We start from the raw sequence: 16,530 nt of genomic DNA, 5'->3' as shown, positions 1-16,530 counted from the left end.
TTCAGACCCAGCCCCAACCCTACTCCCTCTCCCTCCCTTACCACGGTGGCCTCAGTCTGCCCCCACCACACCCCTTCCCTCCCCCCAACAGACTTACCAGCTGCTAGGCTGGCTGTGTATACTGTGGCTGCGCAAATGTACATGGAATTTATCAGCAACATTATAGGCCACATCAGCCAAAATAAGCCAATTGCTGATAATGTCTATTTTCCTTTCATTGGTGCCGATATGATATGGACCAATGTATTGGTGCACCTCTAGTTAACGTTACCTATTTTTGGTTTAGTTTAAGATAGCTTTTTATCTCTTACAAATTCCAGTATTCAGTAGTATCCCCAGATATGAGGCTGCGTAGCTCAGTTGGGTGTGGTGCTAATAACACCAAGATTGGAAGTTTGATCCCTGGTTGGACTAAATGATCTCTTGAAGTCCTTTCCAACCTTCTCCATGATTTCTGTGTTCCCATAGTAAATAACTTGACTATTATGTTAATTTTTAATTTCTTGGTTCCAACATTTTTATGCAGTCAGAAAGAAGTGATGATATGATGATGCATGCTTTATGACAAAAAATAGAGGTCTGTATAAATAGCAAAAGCTTCTCTTCATGACATTACTGTATGACTCTTAAAGGCATGGCTTGATTGCATGCTAAAAGTATACAGAATCTGTGACAGTACAGAAGCTGCCCCATAATTCAGTTTCTTTACTAAAATATCCCAAGTAGTAGATGAGAGATTGGCATAGGATTTATCTACTGGTCTAAATGTTTCGGTTTTTGTGGCACTGACTCTTGATGTGTGCCGCCCAGTTAATATCATTAGCTGAATACTTGTTAGACATGTTCATCCTTGCTCCTCTGTTTCTGAAGTAGCTTGTTTAAATAACAAGCTGGTATGTTTGTTAATTGTTTATGACTAATTTACAGGCCATTATTATAATGAGAGTGAGATTGTCTACTCTCTCCCAAAGGCTGGTTAAGCAGGTTGTACACAGAAGACTCAATAGTGGTTGGGGACCAGACATCTCTCACTCCTTTAAGCCTGTAGCCAGAATGGAGAGATACTGTGCAGTCAGCCTCCGGAAGTTACCTCAACCCAGTTGTGGCTTTATTAAGTGGACCTTTTTTATCAGTGAAATGAAGAGAATGAGGCTGATAGAACCACCAGTCTCTGCTCTTGACCTTTGTCATTTGCCCTCCAGGGTGGAACTGCAGTAGTTCCATGGCATTTGGGCTTTCTAAGAAACAGAAAGTGTTTCCCTTACAGACAGGAAAAGTAAAGTAGTTAGACAACACTTGGTTAGTTCTGTGTGTAATACTCCAGTGGCTCAAACAATTTTGTCAATGTTAACCTTTTACTTTTGGCTTCTTAATCGTCCTCCCTTACAGCAGTTTCCATCTGTTTTGCTGTTCTTGTCTTCCTCTTACTGTAATACCCTTTTTCTCTGCTCTGCCACCTTTAGGACAGCTTCGCTGTAAGTGGAGTTAAAAGTTTTGAAGTTTAGTAATGTGATTAAGATTTATGAAACGTTTCATTTAAAAAAATGTGAACCCTGGTACTGAGACAGAATTGGGGACCCCATGATCCTTTGACTAATAATATATTTCTTTTTTTATTGCAGTGCTGTATCGAAAAGGCCCTCCCTTTTACCATGCAAGGTTTGGAGCTCCACAGTTTTTAATATAAAACATGTATCTCCCATTTCACTGATGTGCATTAATCTTTCTTTGTTCCAATGAATTAATCTTCCCTATTTCATGTTAATGTACTTACCCAGTGCAGATATTCTCCTGGCTTGTTTCTTCTAACCCCAGCTCTGTCGTCTCCCACTCTTCACCCCCACAAAAATCTTGCCAGGCATGTTTGCTTAGAATGCATGGTAAACATTTTTAATAAGCATGTCATTTTAATTTGAGTTCATAGAAAATGATATAGAATTTAAATGAAGGAAACAAATAACCATCATGTATACCAAATGCAATCAAGAGAAGTAATTTGATCTTGATAACATTGTCCCTTTTATTAGGGATTTTCCATGTGATTTGGGGAAGAAAGCCCACAACTGATAAGTGGTCTCTCTAATACATCCTGCTTGTCTGATAGAAAGAGCCCATTGGTTTCATGACTTGTCTATGTCCCACTCATTTACTATTGGTAAATGTAACCTGTAACCACATATTAAAGTGATCATAATTTCCTTTAGTTAGCTATCCATTGGGTTTATTTTCCAGTTATTCTGTCATGGCTGAATTAGTTAATGATGACTTCAGAGGGTCACTGCGCAGACCATTTAGCTGGAAGTCTTTGTCTGGCTTGAATAGAACAACTACCAATGTGTCTAAGGTAACGTGGGATATTTATTCTGTTTCTGGCAATAGTTTTCAATGATAAATGTAATAATTTAAAATCTAGTATGGAAGAGTGGTATTAGATGAGTAGAGTTTGGATCTTCAGCATGAGTCTTCCGTAGGCTGAGAAGCAGAGGACAGTGCTGCTGTCAGGTGAAAATACCCTTCCCTGTCAGGAGTATTGTTGACACATTTTGGAAGGGGCTACTCCAAATTCAACTTGGAGGGATATTCCTAGTCACTGTTCCCAAGCCTTATTCCAGCCCATGTGCCCAAAAAGAAAAATATTTTGGACACTCAGGCTTCCAGAAGTTCATGATTAGCTATGTAAGAAATGTTACTTTGCCAATCATCAACCAAATCTGAATCGAAAGGGAAGGCCCCAAAACATCTCTGAAATGAAACAAAGCATCCAAAACGTTTCGGAAATGTTTCAGAAAATTTTGGAGTTTTGGAACTGGGCTTGTAGGGAAGGAGTTTCGGAGCCCGGCTTGTATGGAATACGCTGCTGCCCTGCCACGTGACTTGGCTCTGCAGGGAGCAGAGATCCATGCTGAGGGTCTCCTCGCGGCTGCTGCCCACCCCATACTGCCCTGGAGATGCAGGGCTGCACGGGGCAGGCAGCAGCGGTGAGGAGACCCCCAGCGCAGATCTCTGCTCCCTGTGGAGCTGAGTCACGCGGCAAGGACACGTGACCTGGCTCCACAGGGAGCAGAGATCTGGGGCAGGCAGCAGCAGCGAGGAGACCTTCAGCATGGATCTGCTCCCTGCAGAGCCAGGTCGCACAGCAGGGCAGTGCTGGTCCCTGTTGCATGACTTGGCTCCACAGGGAGCCAAGTCATCCATGCTGGGGTCTCCTCGCCACTGCTGTCCACCCCACACAGCTCCATGTCAGAGGGGCAGCATGGGGCGGGCAGCGGCAGCAAGGAGACCCCCAGCACGGATCTCTGCTCCCTGTGGAGCTGAGTCACGCGGCAAGGACCAGCAGGCTTGCTTGCTGCTCTGCGCTGCTTCCCTGTCCCATGACCCGGCATGACAGGGATCAGAGATCCATGCCGGGGTCTCCTCGGCTGCACGGAGGGCAGCAACCCTCCCCCTCCTCCGAATGAGCCACTCACAGCCCTATCCTGCTCCCTGCTGGGACCCTGCAGCCCCCAGCCCTGCCTGGCTGGGCAGTAGGGCTGTGCAAAACTTGCAGCCCGTTCAAAACAGATTCGGAGGAGATTCGGCTGAAATGAAACAAGATGGTTATCCGAAACAAAAAAATGAATCACTGTCCTCCAAAATGGCCAAATCTGAAACCGAATCGAAACACTGCCATTTCACATAGCCCTAATGTCTACCTCATGGCAGCAAACTCCAGATATATTAGTGGATGTATTTTCTCTTCTTAAGCATATCTACTGTATTTACTCAAATTTAAGATGAGGTATTTTTTCCCCCATCAGCGTGGAGAAAAAAGCCCCTCATCTTAAATTTGCATAGCAAGCGGAAGGGGCAGGTGGCAGATAACTGCTTTGGCTCTGGCTGACCCTGAGCCCCAGTCAGGGTCAGAGTCAGACCCACAGTAGCTGCCTACCTTCTGCCCTCTGCAGCTTCCGTGCCTCCTCTGCCCCCATCTCCCTGCTTACTGTTACGTGTGCTTTGGCTCTAGCTTGGGCTAGATCCCCTGTCAGGCATGGAGCACATGGAAACTCTGTCTCCTGCCTGGCCATTCAGCAGTGCTGATGCTGCTGTGTGGTCAGCATGGGCTGTTCTTCTATGTGCTGTGGTCCAGGAGGGAACAAAGCCCAAGCAATGTTTGACAGAAAGGGGAGGGGAGAGAGCCAGACACTGTGTGGAATGGGGTGAGGGGTAAGAGGCAGAGACTGCAGGGAGAAGTGGGGAGGGGCAGATTGTAGGGGGAGGGGCAGAGATTGTGGGGAATGGAAAGTGAGAGGCAGAGGTTATGGGAAGCTGAGGTTGTGGGAGTAGGGGTGGCAGGAAGGCTGCAGGGGAAAAAAAATTGGGGGGCTACCTGCCCCCCCCCAACCATGTCATCCCCCTGCTCCGCAGCCACTGCTTTTCCTACTATAGCAATGGGAGGAGCATAAATTTAAGACGGCCTCCTAGTAATTTGATTCTATAGCTGGGAAATTATGATATGTTTATACATTTCCCATATATAGAATCTAATTGTTGGGGGGGGATCATCTTGAGTAAGTATGGTACTCCCTATCAACAAGACTTATGCAGGCATATTTATCTCTTAAATTGACTAAGTTACCATCTCCTGTTCAAACTAATTAAATGATTTTCTAATTAACGTAGACTCTTTTTCAGAAAAATCATTTGAAACGTTTATATTTGTCTCTCAGAGATAGACATATTTATCTACCAACAGGAGCTTATATTATGCTATTTGATTAGACCATCTGATATGACTGAAAAAGAAATGTCATCACCAGAATGTATGAAAAGAATTAAAGTTCAGGTAAGTAAACTTTCTTCCAAATGTGATTATTTATTCATGTATGCTAACTGAGCTGTCCCTGACGGGGTGAGAGTGCCATCTCTCTCTATCATAACAGCACCCTTAAATTGTTGCTCATTCTCTGGCATGCTTTATGTTCTGGAGAGCACAAAACTGCGTTATGGATTTTGGAGCATTGTAGATTCTTTTGCACCCTGGGGTTTGCAGAAGTTCATGGGAGGTCACAGATGCAGCTGGTCCCAGAATTAACCTTTAGCGCTAGGTTGAAGGCATGAGGAGTAATAGTGGGCCTAAAGGAAGGTATGAGAACAGGGAGGCCAGAAAGCTAGTGGGTATAAATATGTGAAGAGAGAAAATTGGTTTCAAGTAAGTCCTCTGTAGTGCCAAAGATCCCTGCCTCAGTTCCCTCTGTAGGAGACAGTACATGTTTCCTTTAGATAACGACCTGGCCACTGGGAGATGGCTTCAGTTGTTATCAATTGTTTTTGTAATAATGTATGTTGTTTTATTTCAGGAATTAATTGTAAATCGCTGGGTCTCTTCTCGAGAGCGCAATGAGCAAGACGAACTATAATGAAATAAGAAATAGTGTCAAAGGAACAAATTATTGTAATCAAATTAGAGTATAACCTTATCATGGTAGACCTGTTCCACAGAACAGTGACCTTCCCCTGCTAAAATGCGATGCATGCTTGTATCAAGGCAATTTAAAATTATACTGAGCAAAGAGTATCTTGTGTACTATTACACATAATTGGTAACATTTTTTGTCCATGTGGAAAAAATTAAAGCTTCCTCCCCTCCAATTCACTGTGCACTACTATTGCTATAGTGCTTCAAAATACATTCTTCTTTCTTGTGGCTACACTTCATTCACTTCTTCAGTATAAAACTAAATATTGAGGCAGGGTAGATTTGCATCTTTATAAATTAAATCACAGATATATAGCATAAGCTTTTGTAAGCAGAGGGCTTACTTCATCAGATGCCGTCTAGCCTGCCTTCTGCCTGACTTCTAACTAGCACAGATAACCTCCCTCTATGGTATTGGATATCTTTGCTGTGAAAGCACGGGCCATTGCCACTTGTCTTACCAGTGTTATCCAAGAGAGGAAGAATTATGGCTGATTGTGGCACAGGCTTAGGAGTTGAAAGAATGGGTTCAGGTTCCTCTTCTGTCATCAGTTTTCTATGTAACCTTGTAGATCCAGATCAGGAAAGGGACTGGTGCACTAAAACACCTAATGCCTAGGTTCTTGGGCCCAGAGTGGAATCCAGAGCCCTGACTTGGACATCTAGGTTCCCCATGCAGTGTATGGCAGGAGTTAGGTGCTTCAGGATGGGCTCCACAAAGACCAGTGAACAGACTAGGAGCTGCTTAATGCTGGCTGGTAGGAAATGCTGAGGAGACAGGGATATTTTTAAATCCCATCTTTCTGTAGGACTTAAGTACCAAACTCTGCTTCAGATTCACAGCCAAGAACCCTCCCTTGAAAGTATATGCTTAAGCTATTTCTTGTGAAAATTGAGAAGGAACCACTCTTGAAATGTGGCTAAGGGTAGTTCCTGCCTCTTGTCATAAAAGAACTTGGTGATTAGAGCATCCATGCAGAAAGTGGGAGACCTGGATTCAGTTTCAAGTCCGTATCTCCCACCTCCAGCATGAAATGCTGAGCATCTGGGTATAGACTAAAGAGAGTTACTCTTCAGAACTCTTGTGAAGCTGTGCCACTGTGCAGAAAAGAATGAACGATTAGTAGGGCCAGAGAGATGGTGTGGAGGAGTTCTGAGTCCTGGAGCAAGGCTGGAACAGCTTTTGCACTTTAATGACAGTTAAAGTTAAAAAAGCAAACACGCGTAAAATATATAAATATATTTTATTTATATATAATGAAAATAACACTGATAACAGCACTACCCTACTTTATAAAGATGTGAGGATGAATACATGGAATATTGTGAGATGCTCCCTACTGCAATAACAGGCATTATATGATTGTAGGAGCTTGTGATGCGTAGGCTGGTAGTTCTGGTTACTTGTGGCAGAGGAGGGTACGTTGTTCCCAAACTATATTAAATTCAGCCTCTTAAGGTTACTAGCCTAGGCACAATGTTTCAGTAATGTGACTATACTAGTTTGAGTTCCAGAGCTGGCATGCAGTGTTAACTCAAAGGTCCTTGTACCATATAGCAATACCCTGATTGCTTTTAACTTATATTCAAAATTATGGAAAGAAATTAACAAAGGAAATGTCCTTTCTCAGTTGTATAAATCATGGTGTGTTCAGTAAAGCTAAAAGAACATATGGAATTACTCATTCTTTATGGTTTTTACAATGACTTGCAATTAATATAATTTTTCCCAAAGGTATCATTGGCATGGTCAAGTTGTCCTTGGTGGCACTATGCATATTGTAAGCTGTGGACAATAAGTTGGCTAGGCAGTTTACCCTCGTTTTAGGGGATAATGCATTCTCTTTGCACTGTTTCTGCTCAGCATTGCAGAGGGGAAGTTCCTTGCTTTTATGGCTGGTTCTTCCATGTTGTTGGCAGATTTCTAAAACTGCTTTAAATTGTGCCAGTTGGTAACAGAGGCCTCCTTTGGAAACTGTCTGCTGGAAAGTGTTAGATGCAGTATGCTTCTACTGTGTCTCCTCTTGGTTTAGCAGCTTTGCAGTAAAGGCACCATGTCATTACTGTAGATTATATTATACATGAAATTGCAAGAAAGGAAAAACGTTCTATTGTTTGTGTTTTCTATCAGAAGTGTTTCTTATTAGAAGTGAAAATGTGGCTGGATAATGGTCTCTTCAAGCTGAATGTGAAGGTATTTATAGAAAATAGACATCAAAAGATTTCTTTCCCTAGCGGCAAACTACACTTAATATTTTCAGTACTTTGACTTCACATTATTTCCTTCAGAAATGTATAACTAGGGACACCACACATTTACTCTTTTATTTATAAAGTGTACTCTGGTTCGTAGAAACACAGAAGGTTCTTGTGATCAAATCAGAAATATCTTGGGGTACAGTTCACCCATGCAGGGCTTTTGCTCCACTTACATTCTACTTATGCCTTCAAATAGGATATAAGTGGTACAGATGGTTTTTGCTGACTTGTAGCATAAGATGAATTTCACTCTAGTGAGAACTGATCTTTCTGTATTGTGATGTCATAAATACCTCCCAAAATGATGATAGGAATGAAATGCATAGGCTAAACTATTAAAAGAAAGTTGTGTTTATGTAAATGGCATACCAAGTACAAAGGTACACATTAGAAGCATTTATCAGAACAGGTGAACCTTGGAAAAGCTAATCTTAGCTGAGTGTTTTTTATTTTTGGTTTTGTTTTGCTTGTTTGTTTGTTTTTAAACTGGGAAATAAAGCCAAATTCTGTTCCGTTATACTGTTGCATATCTGAATTAATACTGATGAAGTTTTACAGGATATAACACCAGAATAGTGACAGCAATTAGAAGTTGGCCCACAGTATATGTCAGTCTGTTTCTGCAGTAGTGCATATATTGGGATCATTTTTAATATTTTAACTTCTTGTTTGGGGAAATTTTGAGTGTTTCTGGTTCTGGGCTGCAAAATCCTCTGGCTAACATACAGTACCCTAGCATTTTAGCTAAAGCAGTATATCCTTCCAGATTCTTTAAGAAAGACAGAGAGAGATCCAGCAAGGAGCCTGGTTTCACTTCAGCCATTTATTTTTGCAACAATCAATTACAAACAACCTGAGTAACAACATATCTAGGTACAATAAAGTTATGAGACACACCATATTTTCTTGCATACCACACCTTTTTCTCCAAAAATCAGCCTCCCCAGATTGGTGTGCCTCTTAAGCAGGAAGCTAATTTTTCTGCTTAAACTAGAACCATCCTGCTTTAGCACCTGTTCCAAATACAACTGCCCTGCAGCAGCAGTGGCTTTCTTTTCAGGCAGCTGAGGGAAATCAGTTGACTTAATGACCCATTGTTCTTCACTCTACAAGTATTAACAATAGTCTTTCATTTTTAATGGTCTAGATCAGGGGTTCCCAAAGTTTTTATGCCGCAGCCCAGCAGTCACAGCTGACCACGGCCAGAATTTCTGGCCGAAAGACAGATAAGAATACCTCCACCCCCTGAGCAGCAGGGTGGACCAAACCCTGCACTGCCGCAGGCCATGCAAAAGGAGCCACGGCCTCTCTGTCCAGCTCTGGGGGGGGGCACAGTTTGCTGGTCTACGGCCACTTCTGGTCTGGCAGCTGACTCACCACGGCCCAGTGCCAGGCCACAGATTGAGAACCCCTGATCTAGATGTTATGCTAATCAAGTTAACCTTTCTTCTAGCAGTTTTGCTGTCTGGAAGCTATTGCCGGTCTCTTTCCTATTTCACAGCCTTGCAGACCCTTTAGCTCTGCCTCTGCTCTCTGCATACGTAACTCTGGAAAAATCTTTTTTTCCCCCTTACATTCTTCCTTCCCAACAACAAGTTATGTATCTTACTCGGGCTACACTGTATATGCAAGAAAATACAATGTTTTATCAAAAGGAAGTGAAGAAATACTGCTGCCTATTGGTAACTTCAAAATGTTCTTCATAATCTAATATCCCATATGGTTCAATTTTTAAATGTTTTACCCTTGAGAAACTACATGTTGCAACCAATGTAGAAGATAATGAGCATGTGACCAGTAATCCCAGTGCTGTCTTAATGTTGTTTTTAATCGCACATTAATGCACAAGTGCAAATGTAGTTATACTAGGGGTCAGCCATATTTTTGGGCAGAATGCCAAAAACACCCACAACTTCGACTTGTAAGATGTTGGCATGCCAGGGTAAGACAGCATGGGGGCTGTGAGGAGTCCAAGCCATGTTGTGGCAGCACAGCCCTGGTCCCCTCCCCACCATCCACCCCAAGGTGCACATGCCAAGCAAAATGCCTTTTCATACTGTGCCAGGGGCTACCTACCCTTGAGTTATACTATAACATTTATTTTGAGTAAAGTTATAAGTTTAAATTTGCTACTTTAAGTTACTATACTTATGATCTTTTGCCTGAAAAAACAAAGTACTGTATGGTGAATGCACACAGGAATATATTTGCTTTTCCATGTGCTCCAGAAAATTAAGCAGTTGCAGAGTTTAAAATTGTGACACCCAGAGCATCTTCATTACACACCTTAGCGTCATTAAAATAATACCAATTAATCTTTTTCATACATGCAGCAGGACATAGCTGTTTTCAAGCATGCCATGAATATATATTTTGGCTTTGTTTGTATTTAAGTCTGTGGTGGTTTTTAATTTAACAGTTTGTCCTCCTCCCAAGCATTCTTTTCCTGATCAGAAATGTCAACAGTGTAGAAACAGTTTTCTGCTATCGCCTGGTAAAGAGTTATATACTTGGAAGCTTTCCTTGTCTGTGGGATCACAAATCTTTCTGTGAATTCATTTTTGTCCATTTGTTGCTTTCCCTGTGCAGCCAATAGGCAGTTAATAAATGCCAGTGCATAGGTGTAACAATTGTGGTGATGTTCATCATACCTATGAAAAAGATACTGGGTTATTTAAATGATAATTGCATGTGTAAGGCAGGTAATCATTTATTAGCTGAGAGGAAGAAGCACATACCCTTCAAAAGCTGTAAAATTCCCTTCATGTTGGCACTTAAGTGTGTGATGCCTGAAATAATTAGCTTCCCTATCTACGCTGAGATGTTGCACACTGTGGGTATCAAGATACAGGTACCAAAATGCCAAACCACACAATGACAAATTCTGATTTTAAAAAAGAATCAACTTTGTAAACCAATGTCTTCTTAATTTGATAAGCGTCAAGGGTATCCTGTTCAGCCACAATGGTATCTCCTACAGCTGTGATGAAAAATTGTGTGCCACCAACATATCTTGAATGCAGTGCTAATTCAACTGCTGAACTAAAAATCATATTTTTTTACCTGTGAAACTTCAGGTAATAAATTCTACATGTGGCCAACCAGCAGAAATCCTCTTATGTAAATAATAATACGGAGGTGGGGCACTATGTGGAGTGCGTGCGTGCGTGTGTGATACAGCCCAAGCGGAAGTGAGCTGTAGCTACCTGTCCTTTCATCTTGTAAGGTTTTCCACATTCTCCTATGTTTCACAATAATTGTGCGTTTTAATAACTTACTCTTTCACACACAGCACCACCTAGCTTTTCCCATCCCGCCCCAGACTTCCACTGTTTTGTCTTAATATATCACTGCACAGACCTCTATAACCACCTCCCACCATGTTACTTGTACAGAAATCTACTCATCCTAAACTTGTGGCTGCTCTCCTTCCCTATGCATAGCTGACAGCTCTATGTTGTATGCTGCTCTACCTATATCTTAGCAAAGAGATCTGTGAACGTGCAGGAGTTCCGTGTAAATGCTGGGGACTTACAAAATACTTTTACAATGTCCAGTCTTCAGCAGACCAGTAACATGGAACACCAACTCTTGTTCAAAGTATTCCGCTATTCTCTTCAAAGCTCTTCTGCTTTGATGCTCATTATGTTTATAGTGACCTATGACTTTTGATTTGCTAAGCATGCTATTGCCAGAGTGTACTTCATTTATCACAGCTAACTGTTTTTATAAAGTGACTGTAAACATATGCCAGAGTAACTGTCGTCACTGCATTGCAAAACAACTGGAAAATCTCTTACAGTTTCTCACTGGAGACTTGCACCAATGCTAAAATGTTTGAATTGTCATGGTTCATGTGCTTAGCGCCAGTTCAGCAAAGCGTGCGCTTAAATGCTTTGGCAAATCAGGACTATGGTAGAGCTAACAAGAATTAATAAAAAAAAATTTCCTTATTGCTTGAGCATAATTTTATAGACTTTAGTCTGCCGTTACTCTATTTAGTTACAGGGTCATCTGTATAATATCTCCTCATTATATGTTGTCAAATTACCTTCGCCAAGTATGAAGTATGGCTCGGTATTCAAGTGTACAGGTAAAAAGACAGAGCTGCCAATAATTTAAGGTGCCACTGGAAGGTCTCATTGATCCAACTCAGCTGCCATGGACTGTAGCTGCACTTATTTTTTTTTTTAAGTTAGCAGGATGCATTTATTTAATCCATTGTATCTAATTTTACATTCTTCCAATAACTATGAAGATATAATTCAGTGCACCCATGCACAAAACTTAATGTAGATTAAATAAAAATAGAGAATTAGAGTAAGTATTTTTACTTCTCTTCTACGTTCTCAGACAATAAAATAACTATATGGACTTTACTAAAACACTACACAAGAGATTCTCCACCACACTGTTTTATGGTCTTTAGACGCAGAGCTGAGAAATCATGGCTTATTTAAAAAATTGTCTCAGAGCCAGTGGGTTGATTCTTAAATTAGTTACTCGGTGGAAGACATTTTTCACTTTTCCCTTGCTGCCCAACTAACAATGAGGCCAGCAGCAATGATTCCTGGGACCTTCGTATTTGATTTTCAGTTTAGAAGTATAACTGATTTCATTTCAGGTCTTAGAAAAGGATGCCTGAAATCAGATTTTTTTTATGTTGAAGTCCAAGATCCTTTATGACTGATATCTTAACATACTGTAGCCCTTAAACTGGGCCTATTTATGAAAGAGAACTAAGCTGTCAGGTTATAAAACATAATGGCTACAGAATGACATGCTGTCTTTGGAATCAGGAAGATAAATCACAAACATTATCTATCTTAAACAAAACCAGCTGCTTATAGTTATTGCAGCAGTCAGCACAGAATTTGGCTGAGCAGCAAAATACACATCACAGCTGATTCAAATAATGACAAGGTAGAACAACCATCAGAGCTACTTTCACAATCCACCCAGATGTTACAGAGGTTTTACACACCAGTCTTAACAGCTTGAATTTGGCCAGGAACAATAACATTTGGGTCAGCAGATGAATATATCTGCTTCAACTCCAGGTAAGCCTTTGATTGTACACTTCTGAAAACTGGGCGGCAAAAGAAAGAACTAGAACAGACTTGGCCTGATCTCTTACGAGGATCAGAATGCAGAATTAAAACTGGTTCGCTATATGCCTGTTTTTTTTTTTTTCTTTTCTTTTTTTTTTTAAATCTACAGAATCCAGCTAAATGATCCTGAATAGCTGAAAGGTTCCAACCACTACTCTTAATTTGGATGTGCATTCACAGTAGGTGCAAACATGTTTTGGGCAAGCTGATTGCTTGCTTTCATGAATAGGGTATCTTGGAATTAAATATTCTTGAAGTATACAGGGAAATCTATGAAGTAGTTTCCTGGGGGGAAAAATGTAAACACCTAACCCTCTTTCCTCCATTATTCTGTTTGACATCAAATTATTTTCTAGAAGTAAGGGTGGAAACTTAACAAGTTCCAAAGTTATTAAACATCAGTGGAAATTGTGCTCCTCAGGCAGGCACTTTCTGAGAATTCCATCATAAATCAAGTCCTTTTGGCTTCAGTCAAAACATGGGGAAAAACTATGAATGTTGAAATACATGGCTACATCAGCCGGAAACAGTGATTCAAGTTGGGCTTAAAACTAACTCCCATTCACTTCAGCACTCCACATGATTGGACCCAAGCAAGCCATTTCATAAATTCACTTTATACAAGGCATGTGTAAAGCACTGGTCTTCTCAGTGAGTTTGTTTATTAATAAACTTGGTGATGTGGTGGTGTATATTCCAGCCTGGCCACATCTCTTGTTATGTCTACATCTGACATCAGCCTCAATGGAAGCTAAAAAGAGAAATGACCCCACAATGATGACCATGCCAGATTTGCTCAAAATGTTTTAAGGCTTTCTGCATTTACCTGGCAGAAAAAGTATGGCATTGCAAGCCAGCTGGAACTGGATACGAGTCACATTGAGCATTTTTTCCATTCCTCATCATTGACATGGAATAAAATCATCAAGATGTATGCTGTATACAAAACTCTTAGATTTCAGCATGATCAGGATTTTAGCCTGTAGAGCCAGAAGTACCCAAGAGAAATGAATCCCACCAGCTGTAGATTTGACTAAAGTTGTGAAGAATCAGGGCTTCCACAGTTAACCACAGGTACCTTTAGAGCCCTGACTTAGGAGGATCTTATTGTTTCTGCACAAAATTCTTCTGTTGTTGGAGCAACTGGCTCTAATATAAAGGCTCTGTGTTCCAGCAGGCATATCTATTACTTTGGCCACTCCCTCAAAACACTACCATTTAACAAAGCTGTAGATTTTCAAGCTGCTAGTTGTTTGAAAGGACCTTACAAACTGTTGCTATGTGATCCAAGTGTATGAAACCAGCGGTGAACCACAAACTTAGTACAATTCAATCCTGAATTAACTCTTTTCTGTTAAATTTATCTGCTGAACTTACATACCTGTGAGGAAGCCAGGCCTCTCCAGCAGAGAATTCTTCTAGGTACTTATCCCACTGTTGAAGCAGCCCATACATGCCTGGCTGTACTAGTGGGATACTAATGCATTGTTCCCACCCAAATTCAACTCTGTGAATGCCCATTTCATTGTAATTGTATACGAGTCCTGGAAATACAAACAGCAACCTTATTAGCAAGAGCTGGAGAATTAGAAATAAAGTTACAGTTCTGCTAACAGGATGAAGCAGCTGCTTTCCATAATGGTACTCCTTGCTGCAATACAGCAGTTACCGAAGCCTGTAAAACTGTCCTCTCACTCCCTCCCCTACCAAAAACATCATATTCTGTCCCACAACTAATCTTGACTTTGAAAGTTCTTCTTAGATGTTGTAATTTGAGTTAGTTGATTAAAGGAGCAACAAGCAAAATTTATTTTAAAAAAAACAACAAAAACCTCCCACAGAACATGCTGAATAGTTTTTAATTTCAAAATAAACAATCCACTGTCATACCTGCAACACAAGTGTTGCCCCATTCTGTTAGTACAAAATAATTCAGTGAAAGTGGGTTGGAAAGTAAAACTGATAATCTACTTTCATTGAGAAAAATGCAAAAGATGAACAACACATTAAATTCGATTTTTAAAATTCTATCAGATATCAAAAAGGCTGTTATAATCTGACAATGTCCTGTTAAGGAAAATGTATTTAAAGTGGCAGTACAAATAACTGTAAAGCAAACATTTTCTAGTATGTCTTTCAAAGGCTGCCTACCTTGTTAGCATTTTGTCCTGAGAATAGATAAATAGGGCTGGGTTTGGTTTCCAACATGAGTTCCATTTTATAGGAATCTTAAAAGTTTGGGATTATAATGATAGATGGTTTTGTTTTGGGGCTCTCTCTGGTCAGTGCTGAGATGTTAAAACAGAATCCCACATTTAAACTGTCAACCTCAATTTCCTTTGACATTAGCAGAGCCCAGATTTCACTGTAGATCTCTAGTAGTAGAGCCAACAGGTTTGGAGATGTTTTTCAACAGCAAATCTCAGACACCATGCATCTATCCAATTAGTGAATGCAACTGGCTGGCTCTGAAATGAGTGCTATTCAATCCTAACCCCTAAAGCATTGGTTCTTATCCTATTTTGTACCAGGACCCATTTGTAAACATCGATGGCCAGTCCCAACCCAGTGCCCCTCACTCCCAACCTGCTGCCCCATCCGCAGCGTGTGGGGTGGGGGGGCCCAAGCAGCCCCTTGCAGGCTGGAGCTCTGCCAGCCTGCAAGGGAAAAGCCATGGTTTCTCATGTTTTTCTCCTTTAAAGGGAGAATCCATTTTTGAAGTATGTGGATCCATTTTTAGAGTTTGTTCACAACCCTTTCATATATTCTTGTGACCCACTTTTGGGTCATGACCCACAGGTTGAGAAATGCTGCCCTCAAGGAAGATCGAGAGGAGTGAAATCAAACTTGTATATATAGTTTAAATCCCAGAAATGTACTGGAGATACACAAAGATGTTGCATATTTAAGCAGAGTTTAATTACAAAGCTTTTGTTACCATTAGTACTGGTTATTCCAACATGAAGATCAGATTTCCCATCATACTCTCTGAAAGAAAAATGGTATTAAGTTTTTACGACTGAAAATAGCTTCATGCAGGGGCTGCTTGGTCACGTTAAAAATACTCTGAAAGGTCTCCTTCCCTAACTGCTGGTACTTTTGACTCCAGCTGAGACTAGAATGTGAGGGAGCATGGATGCAGACATCATTACAGACCTCATGACATTTTTCATTTCCAGAAATGGCTGTTTAGATTTTGTACAAGTGTCATTTTCTGTTCACCCCAAACACCCCCCTACTAGACCAGAACAACAGCACAGCAGGGCACAGGGCAACAGTAGAGGGAGACCACAAAGGGCTCGGAAGGACAGGCCACGCTCTATGGGAGCTCCAAAGATGAAAAATGAAGGCCCAGATTTCCCCTCTTACCACAAACCCACAGGATAAGAACTTCAATGAAAACTCAGCTTTTAACAGCAGTCCGTGCACACACACAGTGTGCTCGCACTTCTCGTCCACTAAGGAGACAAACGGGCCAGGTACACAGGTCGCTACACACACCGCACCCATTCTGTCAGATCAGGGGCTTAGTGCCCAAGCGACATTTCGCACCAACTGTTTTGCAGATGACAAAATGCAGCAAGACCCGAACTGGGGACCGGGCAGGACACGCGCGCCTACCCCCGCGTCTGAGAAAGGCCCGGGGCCGGGGCCGGGGCCGGCGGGGAAGGCCGAGCGGCGGGCGGCGGCCGTACCCCAGGAAGG

General features: G+C 41.4%; 2 protein-coding genes across 6 annotated transcripts in view; one reads left to right on the top strand and one right to left on the bottom strand.

Moving 5' to 3' along the window:
• TSEN2 (tRNA splicing endonuclease subunit 2) overlaps positions 1-8,388 on the top strand; it is a 23,867-nt gene extending 15,479 nt beyond the window's left edge. For 4 of the 5 annotated variants that reach the window (XM_025204520.1, XM_006023898.3, XM_006023897.3 and 1 more), the window contains 4 exons: positions 1,623-1,659; positions 2,233-2,344; positions 4,733-4,822; positions 5,337-8,388. In XM_025204520.1, coding sequence (XP_025060305.1) covers positions 1,623-1,659; positions 2,233-2,344; positions 4,733-4,822; positions 5,337-5,396 — 299 coding nt within the window. In that variant the 3' untranslated portion in view covers positions 5,397-8,388. Of the gene's footprint in view, positions 1-1,622; positions 1,660-2,232; positions 2,345-4,706; positions 4,823-5,336 lie in introns of all 5 variants that reach the window. The other variant, XR_003094137.1, reaches the window with a different exon arrangement.
• Positions 8,389-8,518: 130 nt separating this feature from the next.
• On the bottom strand, positions 8,519-16,515 carry MKRN2OS (MKRN2 opposite strand). Its single transcript, XM_025204523.1, has 4 exons — positions 16,447-16,515; positions 15,764-15,813; positions 14,207-14,369; positions 8,519-10,365 (listed from the first exon to the last, which is right to left on the bottom strand). Exons 3-4 carry the CDS (start codon positions 14,344-14,346, stop codon positions 10,122-10,124), a joined length of 384 nt encoding a protein of 127 aa, XP_025060308.1. The 5' UTR covers positions 14,347-14,369; positions 15,764-15,813; positions 16,447-16,515; the 3' UTR covers positions 8,519-10,121.
• Between the last annotated feature and the right edge of the window lie 15 nt (positions 16,516-16,530).

Source organism: Alligator sinensis, unplaced genomic scaffold (assembly GCF_000455745.1).
Source record: "Alligator sinensis unplaced genomic scaffold, ASM45574v1 scaffold81_3, whole genome shotgun sequence".
NCBI classification, from domain to species: Eukaryota; Metazoa; Chordata; order Crocodylia; family Alligatoridae; genus Alligator; species Alligator sinensis.
This window is presented reverse-complemented; position numbering and strand designations above follow the sequence as displayed.